The sequence below is a fragment of the Nuphar pumila genome, chromosome 4, assembly GCF_984573655.1.
Source record: "Nuphar pumila chromosome 4, dmNupPumi1.hap1.1, whole genome shotgun sequence".
Classification (NCBI taxonomy): Eukaryota; Viridiplantae; Streptophyta; class Magnoliopsida; order Nymphaeales; family Nymphaeaceae; genus Nuphar; species Nuphar pumila.
Window position 1 is genome coordinate 27,059,760 of NC_143252.1, and position 16,709 is coordinate 27,076,468.

Consider the following 16,709-nt stretch of genomic DNA (forward strand, 5'->3'; position numbering starts at 1 on the left):
CTCACAACCAGACATTACTTTTGCAGTTCACATGGTAAGCCAGTTCATGAGCACTCCTAGGTCATCCCACTTGGCAGTAGTCATGAGGATTATCAAATATATTAAGGGTACTATGCATTATGGCATGTTCTTTTCTATTCTTTTCTGCTACATCATCATTAGAGTTGAAAGCTTATTGTGATGCAGATTTTGGAAGAGCTTCTCGGGAGAGGCATTTCACCTCTGGATTTTGTGTATTCCTAGGTGAATCTTTGATATCATGAAAAGCAAGAAACAACAAAGGATTGCCCTATCCACTACTGAGGTTGGATACTGTGCTATGGCTCAGGTGACTGCAAAGATTATTTGGTTGAGATGGTTGTTGCAAGATATAGGAGTGAAGTGAACATAGCAATTGCAACTTCTTTGTATTGTGACAATCAAAGTACTATTCATATTGAGATAAATTGTCGCTTTACTCGTCTGGCATATCTGGATGGAGTCATATCTCTGGCATATATTGGAACTCAGAGTCATATGTTAAAATACATTATATATACATGTATATATATAATGTATATATATACATGATATACATATATTTATACAATATACATATATCAAGGGTATTTTGGTTATTTTATATGTTGTAATAAATACAGTCCATACTGTCCTTTAGTTTTTTATTTTCCTTTTATTTTTTTTAATGTAATCATTTTGGACTGTTGGGAAGCATCCCAACGGTCATATTTCTGACTATTGGAGGCAGTCCAATGACTGTTGAACTGCCTCCCTTATCCTCCTTTTTTTGCTGTATTCTTAGCTCTATAAATAGAGCGTAACATGCTTAGATATGCTTTTAAGCATATTTGTTAAGAATACAAAGAACATTTATTTTTACATTGTGTTCTTGTGAAGTTTGTGTTTTTTTATCTCTTTTATGAGATTGTATTCGGCCCAGTAGATGTAATGAAGTGCCAAATGAAAAGAGCAACGTCTCCAAGTGAAAGCACGGAAGCACGCACATACACAAGAGGCCACTAAAGGGCAAAATAAACCACAAAAGTGGTCAAGCACAAAAAGAGATAAAAAAATATATTTCACTTCATTGAATGCTTCACTAGAAGCTTTTCAAATACATGGGTCTGTGCCCCTTATTTATACACAGCAAGGGACCCAAGGAGGGGCTCCCATAGAGTCGTTGGAGCCCCTCCAACGGTCATATTTATGACCGTTGGAGGGGTCCAACGACTCTATGTGGACCCCTCTCCAATGAATAAAAAAAGAAATTAAAAAACAAAAAAGAAAAAGACTAAAAGGAAAAAGAAAGAAAAAAGAAAGCATATCAAAGATATGCGTGTACAGGTGAAATGACAGAAATACCCCTATCGGGTTTTACAAAAATAGATATATATATATTTATATATAGATAGACACATAGACATATATATATATAATATATATGTGTATGTGTCGTAATATATATATATATATATATATATATATATATATATATATATATATAAATATACATCATATTTTAACACCCCCCCTCAAACGCACGGTGAAATCACCGAGAGTTTGCTAAGGAGGAAGTAGAAGCGAGGCGAAGGCAAAGCTTTGGTGAAGAAGTCCGCCAACTGATATTCGGTAGAAACATATGGGAGTTAAATGGTGCCTCGTAAGAACTCATCTCGAACATAATGACAGTCCATCTCAATATGCTTTGTCCGTTCATGAAAAGTGTGATTGCTAGCAATATAAATGGAGCTCTTGTTGTCACAACACAGCTTTGAAGGAGTTGAGAGTGAGACACCCATATCTTTAAGCAGACTTCTTAACCATATAATCTCAGTTGTGGTAGTGGCCATCGCACGATATTCTGCTTCGGTAGACGAGAGAGAAACTTTACGCTGCTTCTTACACCTCCAGGAGATAAGCGATTCCCCAAGGAACACACAATAACCTGTGGTAGAAATACGATCATCGGGGTTACCCCCCCAATCAGAGTCAGTATACGCAAGTAAAGTAAGAGGTGAAGAAGAGGATAAGAACACTCCCTTAGTTATGGAATTTTTTAGATATCTGATAATTCTCATAACTGCTGCCATGTGAGTAGTGGTAGGGGCAGTTTGAAATTGGCTTGCACTATGAACTGCATGAGAAATGTCAGGCCTGGTGATAGATAAATATGTTAAGGATCCAATCAATTGACGATAAGGCGTGGGATCTGCTAAAGGAGTGCCATCATTGGCTCTCATCTTGGCATTAATCACTTCTGGAGTCTCCACCCTTTTGTCATCAGTCAGCCCAGACCTAGCAATAATGTCAGAGGCAAGCTTCATTTGAGATAGGACATACCCCTTGGGGGAGTATGCAACTTCAATTCCTAAGAAATACCTTAGAAAACCCAGGTCAGACATATCAAAATTTTTCTTAAGAATATTCTTAATAAGATCAATACCTTTCTTATCATTACCTGTGATAATCATATCATCAACATATAATAACAGAATTGTTATATACTCATTAGAAGATTTACCAAACAAAGCAGTATCAGTGTAACATGAGGAGAAGCCATTATCAAGAACTACTTTGCTAAAAAGATCATACCAAGCTTTTGGTGCTTGTTTTAACCCATAAAGAGCTTTGTTTAATTTTAGAATATTACCTTTCCCAATTTCAAGACCCGGCGGAGGATCCATAAGAAATTCTTCACATAAAGTTCCATTTAAGAATGCATTTTTAACATCAAGTTGGTATATAGGCCATTGTTTGATGGATGCTAAAGCAATTAAGGTTCGTACACTAGTCATTCTGGCCACAGAAGCAAAGGTTTCTTCATAATCAATCCCATATTCTTGGGCATAGCCTTTTGCAACCAGACGGGCTTTGTATCTCTCAAGAGACCCATCACATTTGGTTTTGACTTTATATACCCATCTACACCCAATTGCTTTTTTCCCTAAAGGTTGAGGAATAATGCTCCAGGTTTGGGCCTTGTTAAGAGCCTCTAATTCGATTTTCATAGCTTCAACCCAATGTGGGTGATCTTTAGCTTCCTTGAATGAGGTAGGTTCGTGATACGAATGTATTAACATGAGACAGGCCCTATAATTCGGAGAAAAGGATTCATAGGACACAAATTTTTGTGGTGGCCTACTAGTACGAGAAGATCTCCTAGGTAGATTGTTGTCAGTAGATTCTTCTAAAGAGAAGTCTTGAGAGTATCTGTCAATAGCAGGTTGATGTTCATTTCCTATCCGCCGAGTATAAACATTTGTATCATTAAGATTTTCATTTTGGGAAATATTATCATGTTGTGGTATATCATTATAATGTGAAATTCCATCACAACTAGTATCACAAGTATTATCCTTAGGAGACTCGATTTTAGGAGCTAAGTCAAATAGAAAAGAATAATCGATGTCTTCATTAGATGTGTGGATATCAAAACCATTTTGCTCTTCAATAAAGTTTACATTTCTTGACACATATAATTTATTGTTTCGAATATCATAGCATCTATAGCCTTTTTTATTCTCACCATAGCCAATGAACACACATTCAATAGCTTTAGGTGACAACTTATCTTGTCCTAGACTAAGTACAAAACATTTGCATCCAAAGATTCTTAGTCTATTAAAATCGGGAGTAATTTTAAATAATTTTTCAAAGGGCGAAACATTTTTCAAAGAAGAAGAGGGTATACGATTCACAAGATATGTTGCGGTAAGAAGAGCTTCGGCCCAAAAATTTTTAGGAACATTTTTAGACACAAGAAGAGTTCTTGTGGTTTCGATTAAATGTCTATGTTTCCTTTCCGCAAGACCATTTTGTTGCGGAGTTTTAGGACAAGATCGTTGGTGTAAAATTCCATTTGTTTTAAAATAATTTTGAAAATCTTTAGACATGTATTCTCCTCCTGAGTCGGATCTAAAAATGGCTATATTGTGATGGAATTGATTTTGAACAAGAGCATGAAACTCTTTAAAATTGGTGAAGACATCGGATTTATTTTTGATAATATAAATCCATGTGTATCTAGAAAAATCATCAATAAAAGAAACATAGTAAGAGAAGCCTCCTTTGGACATAACGGGTGCCGGTCCCCATACATCGGAATGCACAAGTTCAAAAGGCCTTTTTGACACAAAATTGCTATGAGAATATGGAAGAGAGTGAATTTTCCCAAGAATACAATCATTGCATGTAAATGTATTTGTATTACAAAATTTTTCCAAAAATGGAAAAAGGTACAATTTGGAAATACTAGGGTGTCCGAGTCTCTTATGCCAAGTCTCAATATCTTTGGATTGAACATGATTACAAAATGATTTGGATGGCAAAGACAAAAAATCCATATAGTAAAGGTCCCCTCTTCTATGGCCTTGCCCAATCCGCTTCCCGGACCGGAGATCCTGCACATAGCAATGGGTTGGTGAAAACGAGACATTACATTCAAAATCGGTAATTTGAGAGACGGAAAAAAGATTTAAATTAAGTTTTGGGATGATCCGGATTTTGGGAACAAAAAATTCTTTGTTTTGGTCATAAATTTTCTCTAGGTTTCCAATACCCTCAACATTTAAAGATGTTCCATCGGCGGTGGATACATATGATTTAAATTTATTGAGACTTGGTTTTGATAAAAGCGATGCATTTGGAGTCATATGGAAAGAGGCACCCGAATCAAGAATCCAAGAAGTCATACCTGGGAAAGAAGAGATGGCGGCACCGGAAGTGGAAGGTGAGGATGATGATGTAGAGGCGTTCATCTTCATAAATTGTTGAAGAGTTTCGGTTAGATGAGCGATGGAATCCTTTATGTCACCATCCTTCTTAGAATCTTCATTGATGATTGGAGGAGTTTCTCCCACGGAAGCCACCTTCTTCTTGAATTTAGGGCAATCGGGACGAATATGACCCGGTTCATTACAATTATGACAAATGATTTTTCTTCCTCCACCACCAGTATTCTTCCAAAAATGTGGTGGTTTATATGGTCTTACATTGTTGCCGGGTCTAGACACGGCATGCACTTCATCAACATCTCCTTTCAAGGCCAAGCGGGTTTCTTCTTGACATAAATTGGCCAAAATATCGCTTAGAGGAGTAGAGGCCCTATGAAGTAGAGATCCTCTAAGTTGTTCAAATTCGGGACGAAGCCCACGAATAAATTGAAAGAACCTCTCTTTTTCCATTTGCTCTTGTCTCATAGCAATAGCACTCCCTTCCCATTGCGGTTCGAGAAGAACAAGTTCATCCCATAAAGAGGATAGGGCACTATAGTAGTCCCTAATGCTCATATCACCTTGCTTGGTAGCTCTTACCTTTTCTTGTAAAAAGAAATGTCTAGCAAGGTCCCTTTGAGTGTACATACCTTTCATGAAAAACCATGCTTCATTAGCCTTTTTGAATTTTGCAAGATTTGCACAAATCTTCAATTCGACATTATTCATGAACCATGCTAAGATTTTAGCATGTTCACTTTCCCAATCTTCCATTTTAGAAGAGTAATCAAGAATAGCCTTTTCCTTTTCTTCTTCATTCAAAGCTTTTTCTTCACCTCCTTCAAATTTAGTTAACTTTAGTTGTGGTTCCGGAATGGTTCCACATACATAACCCCAAAGCTTTTTACCTTTGAGATTATTCTCCATAGCGGCCGCCCACATGCGATAATTGGTCCCATCCAACTTGAATGAGAGATCGATCTTTGCATCTTTGTTGGCCATTAGAAGAGAAAAATTATAAGACAAGAGAGAGGAGAGGTATTACTTGTCAAGGGAGAATCCGATGAAGCCTTCTTAACCAAGGCTCTGATACCATGTAATGAAGTGCCAAATGAAAAGAGCAACGTCTCCAAGCGAAAGCACGGAAGCACGCACATACACAAGAGGCCACTAAAGGGCAAAATAAACCACAAAAGTGGTCAAGCACAAAAAGAGATAAAAAATATATTTCACTTCATTGAATGCTTCACTAGAAGCTTTTCAAATACATGGGGCTGTGCCCCTTATTTATACACAGCAAGGGACCCAAGGAGGGGCTCCCATAGAGTCGTTGGAGCCCCTCCAACGGTCATATTTATGACCGTTGGAGGGGTCCAACGACTCTATGTGGACCCCTCTCCAATGAATAAAAAAAGAAATTAAAAAACAAAAAAGAAAAAGACTAAAAGGAAAAAGAAAGAAAAAAGAAAGCATATCAAAGATATGCGTGTACAGGTGAAATGACAGAAATACCCCTATCGGGTTTTACAAAAATAGATATATATATATATATTTATATATAGATAGACACATAGACATATATATATAATATATATGTGTATGTGTCGTAATCTATATATATATATATATATATATATAAATATACATCATATTTTAACAGTAGAGACCATATTGTGATTGTGCACTTGTGTAGCCCTTTGTTGGCATTGTGATTATGCACTTCTTGTTTCATTTCATGGTATCAGAGTCTCGGGCTCTTGTAGTGTTGAAAATTATCTTAGGTGTTGCTCTCTTTGTAGTGGCGGTCTTCAAGCTTTGTTCTTCAACCACAAGCCAATTTCTTCGACATGGGTGAAAGAGAATCCATCATCTCCTACAAGCTCAACGAAAGCAACCACCTAATGTAGGCTACCATAATGGAAAACCATATCAAGGGGAAAAAGCTATGGGGTTTTGTTAGTGAAACAACTAATGAACCTCAACTAAAGCTAACGAGAAGAGGAGATCAAATCAAGGCTCTCTCCAAAGAAGAAAAAGAGAAGGCGTTGCAAGAATATCAAGATAAAATGGAGGATTGGGAGGCTAACAACACTCAAATACTCCCATGATTCATGAATACCATGGAGTTCAAGATTGCAACTAACATCAAGTTCAAAAAAGCTTGTGATGCATGGATCTTCATAAAGAGCACATTCATTCAAAAGGATATGGCTAGACTATATTACCTCCAAGACAAGGTACGTACTACCAAACAAGGGGATAAGAACAAAAGATATTTTTATGGCCTCTTATCTCCTATTTGGTATGAGTTGGATATGTTGGAACAAAAATGGCAAAGTTTTGCAATTGGGATGAGAAAATAATAAATGGAAAGAGAAAATCTTTTTTCTTTCCTATATAGTCTTCGACCGGAATTTGAGCAAGTTAGGTCCTCTTTACTTCATAGGAATTCGGCTCCTTATATGAGTGAGGCACTTGCTCAAATATGTCAAGAAGAAACCAGACTTGGAATGCACAAGTCTGGTGATGAGGTATTTGTAGTATCTAGACCCGAAAGTTTTGTAAAAACTTATAAACCTCCTCACTTTGAGAAAAAATTCAATGGAGGAGGACATAATGGAGAAAGATACAAGGGAAGATATAAGGGAGGCAAAATTACTTGTCACTATTGTAAAGAATAGAGACACATAAGACTGGATTGTCCCAAACTCAAAAAGGTGGCCTCGGTAAGTAAAGAGCCTCATGAATCAAAGAAAGGGAACAACTTCAATGATTTGACAATTATCCAAATCGCGGATGCCGTTTCACAAATACTAAAAGTCACTCCCTCTACACCCGGTGTCGTCATTTCTTCTTCTTCCCCTCCAGGTAAGTCCTCTTGGATTTTGAATTCGGGAGCTTCTTTTCATATGACTCATAATGAGCCCCTACTCTCTGATTGCACTATTTATATTTTTCATGTATGTCAACCGTTGATGGTACTTCTTTAAAAGTTAAAAGTATAGAAAATCTTAATAATGATTCAAAAAAATTCTTTGTTCTAAATGTTAGGGTTATTCCAAAACTTTATTTAAAACTTTTTTCGGTTTCTCAAATTTTTTATTATAGGTGTAAAGTATTCTTCTCATCTAAAGCTTGTTGGGTGTAGGATCTTCAGTCCGGAAAGTTGATTGGGCAAGGTCATAGAAGATGAGACCTTTACTATATGGACTCTTTATGTCTATCTAAAGATTCTTTTTGTAACCATATCCAAGAAATTAATTTGGATCTTTGGCATAAAAGATTAGGTCATCTAAGTATATCCAAACTATTACTATTTCTGTTTTTTGGAAAAATTTTATAAGGAAAAAAAATTGTATGTGAAGATTGTATACTTGGAAAAATGCAAATGATACCTTTTGGATTTAGAACTTCTTTGACTAATGAAAAAACTGAATTAGTGCATTCGAATGTATGGGGTCCCGCTCCCGTTATGTCAAAAGGTGGTTATTCATACTATGTTACATTCATAGATGATTTTAGTAGACACACTTGGATCTATTTCCTTAGACTTAAATCCGAAGTTTTTTCGTGTTTTAAAAAGTTTCCCATCTAAGGTTTGTTGGGTGCAGGATTTTCAGTCAGGGAAATTGATTGGGCAAGGCCATAGAAAAGGAGACCTTTACTATATGGATTTTTTATGTCTACCTAAAGATTCCTTTTGTAACCATATCCAAGAAATTAATTTGGATTTTTGGCATAAAATATTAGGTCATCCAAGTATATTCAAATTATCACTTTTTCCATTTTTTGGAAAAATTTTATAAGGAAAAAGAATTTGTATGTGAAGATTGTACAACAACTATGCCTTCATCCCAAAACAATTGGGGTCGGCGATATGAACCAACAAAAAAAATCATTATGGGTCTTCCACATGAATCCTTCTCCTCCATTCATTTTTATCCAATGCCATGTCCTCGGTGAGGTTCAAAGCATTCATATCCTTTCTTATCACCTCCATCCATGTCTTCCTAGGCCTACCCCGACCTCTTTTAACTAATATATTTTCCCATTTCTCCATCCTTCTAACTGGAGCATCATTAGGCCTTCGTCGAATATGTCCAAACCACCGTAAACGATTCTCTCTCATCTTATTTTCAATGGGTGCAACGCCTACCTTCTTACGTATCTCCTCGTTCCGAATCTTATCTTTTATTGTATTTCCACACATCCATCTCAGCATACGCATCTCAGCTACACTCATTTTTTGAATATGATGTCTCTTGGCAGCCCAACATTCCGTACTATATAGTAAAGCGAGCCTAATAGTCGTCCTATAAAACTTTCCCTTCAACCGCAATGACATTTTACGATCGCACAACACTCCAGTTGCACTCTTCCATTTCATCCACCCAACCTTTATCCTATGATTTACATCTCCATCAATTTCTCCATACTTTTAAATGATAGATCCCAAATATTTGAAAGAATCATCCACCGGTATTTCGTGCTCACCAATCTTCACTACACTCCCCATCACTACTTCGTTGCTTACTAAATCGACATTCCATGTATTCTGTCTTACTCTTACTCAACTTAAAACCTCTTGCTTCCAATGTCTGTCTCCATAATTCTAACTTAGCATTAACCCCAGCTCTAGACTCATCAATCAAAACAATATCATCAGCAAACAACATACACCACGGCACATTTTCTTGAATTGATCTCGTAAGCTCATCCATCACTATAGCAAATAGGAAAGGGCTTAAAGCAGATCCTTGATGTAACCCAACCGTTATAGGAAAATTGGTTGTCACCCCTCCACAAGTGCGGACATTGGTTAGTACTCCTTCATACATATCTTTAATTATACTAATGTACTTGAGAGAAACACCTTTCTTCATCATTGTCCACCAGAGAACGTCTCTAGGTACTCTATCGTAAGCCTTCTCCAAATCAATAAAAACCATATGCAAATCTTTGTTCCTCTCTCTATTTCTCTCTATAAGTTGTCTACGAAGATGTATAGCTTCCATAGTTGATCTTCCAGGCATAAAACCAAATTGATTCTCCGATATCATGACAATCTTCCTCAACCTAAACTCAATCACCCTCTCCCAAAGTTTCATAGTATGACTCATGAGTTTTATACCATGATAGTTTGTGCAATCTTGTATATCACCCTTATTCTTATATAGAGGCACCAAAGTACTCTTCCTCCACTCATTAGGCATCTTATTTGTCCGCCAAATCTTGTTAAAAAGATTTGTCAACCATTTTAAACCTTTCTCTCTCAAGCATTTTCAAGCCTCGATAGGTATACCATCTGGGCCAACTGCCCTTCTTGATTGTATACTTGGAAGAATGCAAATGATACCTTTTGGATCTAAAACTTCCTTGACTAATGAAAATTTTGAATTAGTGCATACTGATGTATGAGGTCCCGCTCCCGTTATGTCAAAAGGTGGTTATTCTTACTATGTTACATTCATAGATGATTTTAGTAGACACACTTGGATCTACTTCCATATACTCAAATCCGAAGTTTTTTCGTGTTTTAAAAATTTTCATAATCTTATTAAAAATTAATTTAAAACAAATATTAAGATCTTCCGCTCCGACTCGGGGGGGGGGAGTTTCTTTCAAATGATTTTCAATCCTATCTAAAAACCAATGAAATTTTGCACCATAAATCTTATTCGAGGACCCCCCAACAAAATGAAAATTCCAAAAAAAACATCATCATATTATTGAAACTACTAGGACTCTACTTATTTCAAAAGAAGTTCCAAAAAAGTTTTGGGCCGAAGTTGCCTTCACCATGATTTATTTAATAAATAGAATGCCTTCTCAAATTTTAGAAAACAAATCTCCAATTGAAAAACTCTTTAAGGTTTCACTCGATTTGAAAAGATTAAGGGTTTTCGGATGTAAATGTTTTGTGCTTCTTGAAAAGTACAACTCTCTAGTAAAGCTATTGAATATATTTTTTTATATATGCCGAAAATCAAAAAGGCTATCGATGCTATGATTCTAAAAATGACAAACTTTATGTATCTAAAAATATAACACTTCTTGAAAAAGAAAAGAGATTTGATCTTGAAAAACCTAAGGAAGAATCCGAGTATGCCTTGTTGAATTATTGTCTGAGTCTTAACATTAAAATTGATAATGAAGATGATGATAATGTTGAGTCAAATGATGAACCAAGTGTAAAAAGAGAACCAACTGATAATCTTATACAATAGTCTAGACGAGATAATGGGGAGTATCCATGCGCTTTTGAGAAGTATAGTCAACCAACAAATGTAGAAGAATCTAGTGTTAGAATATCTGAATAAATACCTAGCCCTCCAAATAGGTTTGTCAACTTTGAATCTTTTTCCCCAAACTATAAAGCATGTCTTCTAGCAATCCATTCATATCATGAACCATCCAACTATAGAGAAGGCAAAGACATAAAAGAATGGGTAGAAACTATGAAAATAGAATTAGATGCTTTAAATAAGGCAGATACTTGAAAAGTCCAACATCTTTCTAAAGGAAAGAAGACAATAGGATGTAGATGGATATTTAAGATCAAAACAAAGAGTGACAGATCTCTGGAAAGATATAAAGCAAGATTAGTTGCGAAAGGGTATTTCTAAGAATATGGTATACATTACGAAAAAACCTTTGCTTCAGTAGCTCGCATGACCACATTTAGGACTCTAGTTGCAGTAGCATCTATTAGGAAATGACCTATATATCAGTTAGATGTTAAAAATGTTTTTTTTTAATGAAAATTTAAATGAAGTTTACACGGATCATCTCCCTGGTCAGACTATTGAAAATGGTATGATTCTTCATCTTCGAAAGGCCTTATATGGGCTTAAACAAGCTCTTAAAGCATGGTATGATCGGTTTAGTAGAACTATGATAAAATTTGGATTGAAATCATGTTATACTGACACTGCTCTTTTTGTAAGATCTACATGTACCTCTCGCTTATCATTTTGCTCTTGTACGCTGATGATATGATCATCACTGAAAATGATCATAAGGAAATTGAAAAATTTTAAATTATAAGTAAGAAATCTTTTGATATGACAGACCTTGATTTTTTGAGATACTTTCTAGGTATTAAAGTAGCATATTCACCGAGAGGATACATTTTGTCTCAAATAAAGTTTGCAGCTGATATTGTTGTGCGTTCGGAAATCACATATACAAAATAAGCTGACACTCCTGAAGTAATAAATGCTAAAAAGAGAGTTGAAGACAGAGTTTTCCTAGATGATCCAACTCCTTATAGGCAACTTATCGGATCACTAATATACTTATCCATTACTAGACCAAATATTGAGCATGTAGTACATACAACAAGTCAGCTTCAGCATGCACCTACATCAGTTTACATGAGTGTTGTGTTAAGAATAGTTTGATACATTAAGAAAACTATATCTAAAAAACTATTATTATCTTTTTGCATCATCTTTAAATCTCATTTCTTATACTGATTTTAACCAGAGAGGAGACCCCAATAACCGACACTCAACTATAGGTTTTTATGTATTTGTAGGTAATTCTCTCATTTCCTGGAGATGCAAAAAGCAACCGAAAGTATCTTTATCTTTCACGGAAGCTGAATATAGGGCAATGACTACAACAACAACCGACGTCGTATGAATGAGATCCTTACTTTCAGATATGGGTGTTGATATTTCAGAACCTTTAAAGTTATGTTGTGATAACAAATGTGCCATATATATAGCCAGCAACCATACATTTCATGAAAAAACAAAGCATATCGAGATGAATTACCACTATGTTCGAAAAGAATACTTGGAGCGGACGATTACTTTACCATATGTTCAGTCCATGTTTCAGTTTTTGCACTTATTCACCAAAGCTCTTCCTCTACCATGATTTTGGTTTCTTCTTAACAAACTTTCGATGATCTCACAGCAAGTTTGAGGGGGAGTGTTAACATACATTATATATATATACAAATATATATACCTGATATATATATATATATATATATCAGGGGTATTTTCGTCATTTTATATGCTGTAATAAATACATTCCAATAGAGACTATACTGTCCTTTAGTTTTTCATTTTCTTTTTATTTTTTTAGTGTAATCTTTTTGGACTGTTGGAAAGCAGTCTAACTAATCATTGGACTGATCCCAACGGTCATATTTCTGACCGTTGAGGCAGTCCAACAATTGTTGGAGTGCCTCCCTTATCCTCCTTTTTTGGCTGTATTCTCAGCTCTATAAATAGAGCCTAACAAGCTTAGATATGCTTTTAAGCATATTTGTTAAGAATACAAAGAATTTATTTTTATATTGTGTTCTTGTAAAGTTTGCATTTTTTTCTCTTTTATGAGATTGTATTCTGTCCATTAGAGACCATATTGTAATTGTGCACTTGTGTAGCCCTTTGTTGGCAATGTGATTGTGCACTTGTTTCATTTCATCAGATTGCTGATTGTTTTACGAAAAAAGTGCCTTTGAAGGCTTTCCAATCATTCCTTTTCAAGCTTGGGTTGATCGTGTTCTCATCACCTCAATCTTGAGGGGGAGTGTTGAGGAAATGCCATAGTACCTTTTTGCGTGATATCCCTTTCATTTAAGTATCTTGTACATACATTTTTAATAGAGGGGTATTTTTGTAACATAGCCATAGACATTATAGTCAACTGTTTTTGTCTTCTTGTGTAACCCTAAGGGGACGTCCCCTATATGTTGTATTCTAAATCCCTTTGAAGCTAATGAAGTTTACTATTCTTCTTTACTCTCTTCTTCTCCCTTGTGTGTTTGCCCTAATGCTTGGTGCGCGTGATAGGGAATGGAAGAATCAAAACTTGATCCAGACATAGGGCATGGTTAAATGAAATGTAGACCTATCAACTGAAAAAAAATCAAATTACTCTAGCATCATCTTGGAGTAAAACATTTAAAGGAATAAAATAGACAACTCACCAATATGTGGATTTGCTGATTCATGAATGACGAATGCAAGGGAGGATCCAACCTACATAACAAGATCCTATATTCAGAAAGTATTCATTAGAAAACTTTTCTACAGAGAAAATAAAGCTAATTTATGCTGATCCAAAGTTTTAGTGTACTTGATGACAAAAAGCTAGAAACATGTTTTGCAATAAAGAAAAGCATGAACTAATTTCATCCTAGCATATAATGTTATCTGGCTGGCAAAAAACTCAAGCAGCGAGGCAAATAAACTTGAACAAAAGCCAGATGATTGTTCAGATGGGAAACTGTAAAGTTAAAAACATGTTCAGATGTCATCCACCATGTACCCAAAGACGATCCATGGATGAAAGTGAGCTTGCTAAGAACTAGGCCTTAACTTAGACCCAATTTGAATTCGATCCATAGCTTGGACATGGTTGGACAAACTTGAACTAGGTGAGTGTCATGAAATGGCACCGAACCCAAGACACAAGAAACTAAACATAACAACATAGATAAAATCTAAATGCATTATAAAGATGCATTTGGCTAGACAAAATAAGCCATGCAAATACAAGAGAAGAAACAAGATAAAATCCAAATGCATTATTGATGTGAAATAAACAGAAAAATTATACAAGAAAAACCTCACTACAACACTTGTGACTTAGAGTCAGATCGCCCAACCCTTGACTGGCGAGTCAGCGGGTCGACTCGGTAACTCAGACGAGTTAGGACTATGCATTTTACAGTGTTAAGATATGAAAAAAAAAAACAAAATTCATATTGTATAATCACTAAATTTAGCACATGACTTCAATGACTAAGCTATATAAGTATTCAACTATATATAATTGTTAATATTTATGATTTAAAAACATATAATTTCTTATAATAAGTATTCTTTTATGGGAATTATGCATTGAAATCACAAAATACAAGAAAAAAACACATAAGAGGCATGTGGATCAGCAGTCCTCAATCGGTGACCCGGTTGGGGTCCGATCCGGGGTGACTCGAGCGATTCCCAAGTTGACTCACCGGGTTTGCCAATTATGATGCAAATACAAGAGAAGAAACAAGATATACAAAGTTAAATATTTTATTAATGTGAAATAAACACAAAAATTATACAAGAAAAACCTCACTACAACACTCATGCACACACTCAATATACATCCATCCTCTCTCACCTAAACACATACATACACACCCTTTATATAAGAGAGTGAGAGAGAGAGAGAGACCTAACGGCTAGTTGGAGGGAGGTCCAATGGCTAGTTGACTGTTGGACCTCCCTCCAACTAGTTGTTAGGCATAGTCCTAATGGCTAGCTTGGTCGAAACAGTTTGACCAAAAATAAAAATTACAAAAATATTAGTCATTAAATAATGACTAAAAAATAAACATACAAATACAAATTAAAAATTACCTATTCTTACCTTACAAGTATACATTTAAGTATACTTAATCTAAATACAAAATACCTAATAGGTATACCAAAGGTATACCTAGAAAACAAAAAGGATACACAAAATAGCAAATACAAAGGAAGCACCGATAAGTATACCTCGGTAACTAAACCACAATATTACATTTATCTTAACACCCGCCTTCAAACTTATGGTGAAAAACCAAAAGTTTGCAAAAACAAGATAAGAAAAGGTCTTCAAATGCCTCTATAAATAATCTTCAAGAGGAGATATTCAAGTTCCAAAGCTTCTTCAAACTTCAATTATCATTAGAATTTCAAGCACTTTAATCTTCAAATTTCCACGGTACTTTGGCTCAATCTACGACTTCCCTTAGTTCCTGAAATGAGGAAGCAACAACTACAACAAAAGGATTATAACACTATGTGTGTGTGTGTGTGTATATATATATATATAAATAAATAAAATAATTATAATATTAGATATATATACATATGGAGAGAATGGTTAAACATACCAAAACACAAGAAAATACAATATATAGAAAACACAATAATCATTTAAATCACAATCATGAGAAAAGAAAAGAAAAACTATTTAGAAATCTTTCAAAAACACTTTTAATAATCATTGAAACAAGAGTTAATAATTTAAAAGAAAGATACACTAGAAAACTTAATTCAAAATATTTCGAAATAATTAAGAGATACCATAACCCATCAAACAAGAACTATGAAATACTAAGATAACTTTGAAACCATTTCTCAAAAGTCCAATAAGTCAAATACCCATATTCACAAGATCATATCTCCAAAGGTAGAAACAAAATACTAAATTACTGGGGACCAAAATTATAATCTCCTATCAATATAGACTATCAAGAAGCAAACTGTAAGGAAATGATAACCTCCAACAATGTTCTCTAAATCACCAAAGTGGATACAAAAAAGGATCACAATAAAATCCACCGAAAACACCACAAAATGGGCTCACATACAAAACCCGCTCAATGGGCACACAAGGAACACTCACAAATAAAAAATATTATTTATTCAAAGGAAATCCAGGCAAGAAGCAATACAAAAGAGAGAGGCTTTACACAAGAGTGGGGAGCTCAAAAGAGCTGTTGGAGAGGCCTAGCCGTTGGGCCTTCCCAACAGCTCTTTGTTTGACTAGTCAACAAGTGTTGACTAATTCAAACTCAAACATTAGCTAGAATTAAACTAACTAATCCTAACCCTAGTTACACTCATATATATATATATATATATATATATATATATAGATAGATAGATATTTATATATAGATAAATACATATATGTATTTTTAACACTCCCCCTTCAAACCTATGGTTGGATAACCGAAAGTTTGCATAAGAGAGTGAAATCTAGGAGCAATGAGAGGTTTAGTAGAGAAATCCATCAACTGATATTCTAAAGTAACAGGGAAAATCAATAGTGCCACATAGATACTCCTCTCGTACATAGTGACAGTCCATCTCAATATGTTTGGTTCGTTGGTGAAAGGTTTGGTTGCTGGCGATGTAGATGAAACTTTTGTTGTCACAACACATTTGTGATGCTCCTTTAATCTGAATGTCCATATCTACCAACGATCTT

At 35.2% G+C, this 16,709-nt stretch overlaps 1 protein-coding gene across 9 annotated transcripts in view; it reads right to left on the reverse strand.

Annotated features, from left to right (window-relative positions):
• LOC149839727 (putative sulfate transporter 4.2) overlaps window positions 1-16,709 on the reverse strand; it is a 179,958-nt gene that overhangs the window by 29,095 nt on the left and 134,154 nt on the right. For all 9 annotated transcript variants that reach the window (XR_016431347.1, XR_016431346.1, XR_016431348.1 and 6 more), the window contains one exon: window positions 13,663-13,714. Coding sequence is in view for 6 of the 9 variants with exons in the window: in XM_090002779.1 (XP_089858905.1) it covers window positions 13,663-13,714 (52 nt within the window). In the remaining 3 variants the exon portion in view is untranslated. The remainder of the gene's footprint in view (window positions 1-13,662; window positions 13,715-16,709) is intronic.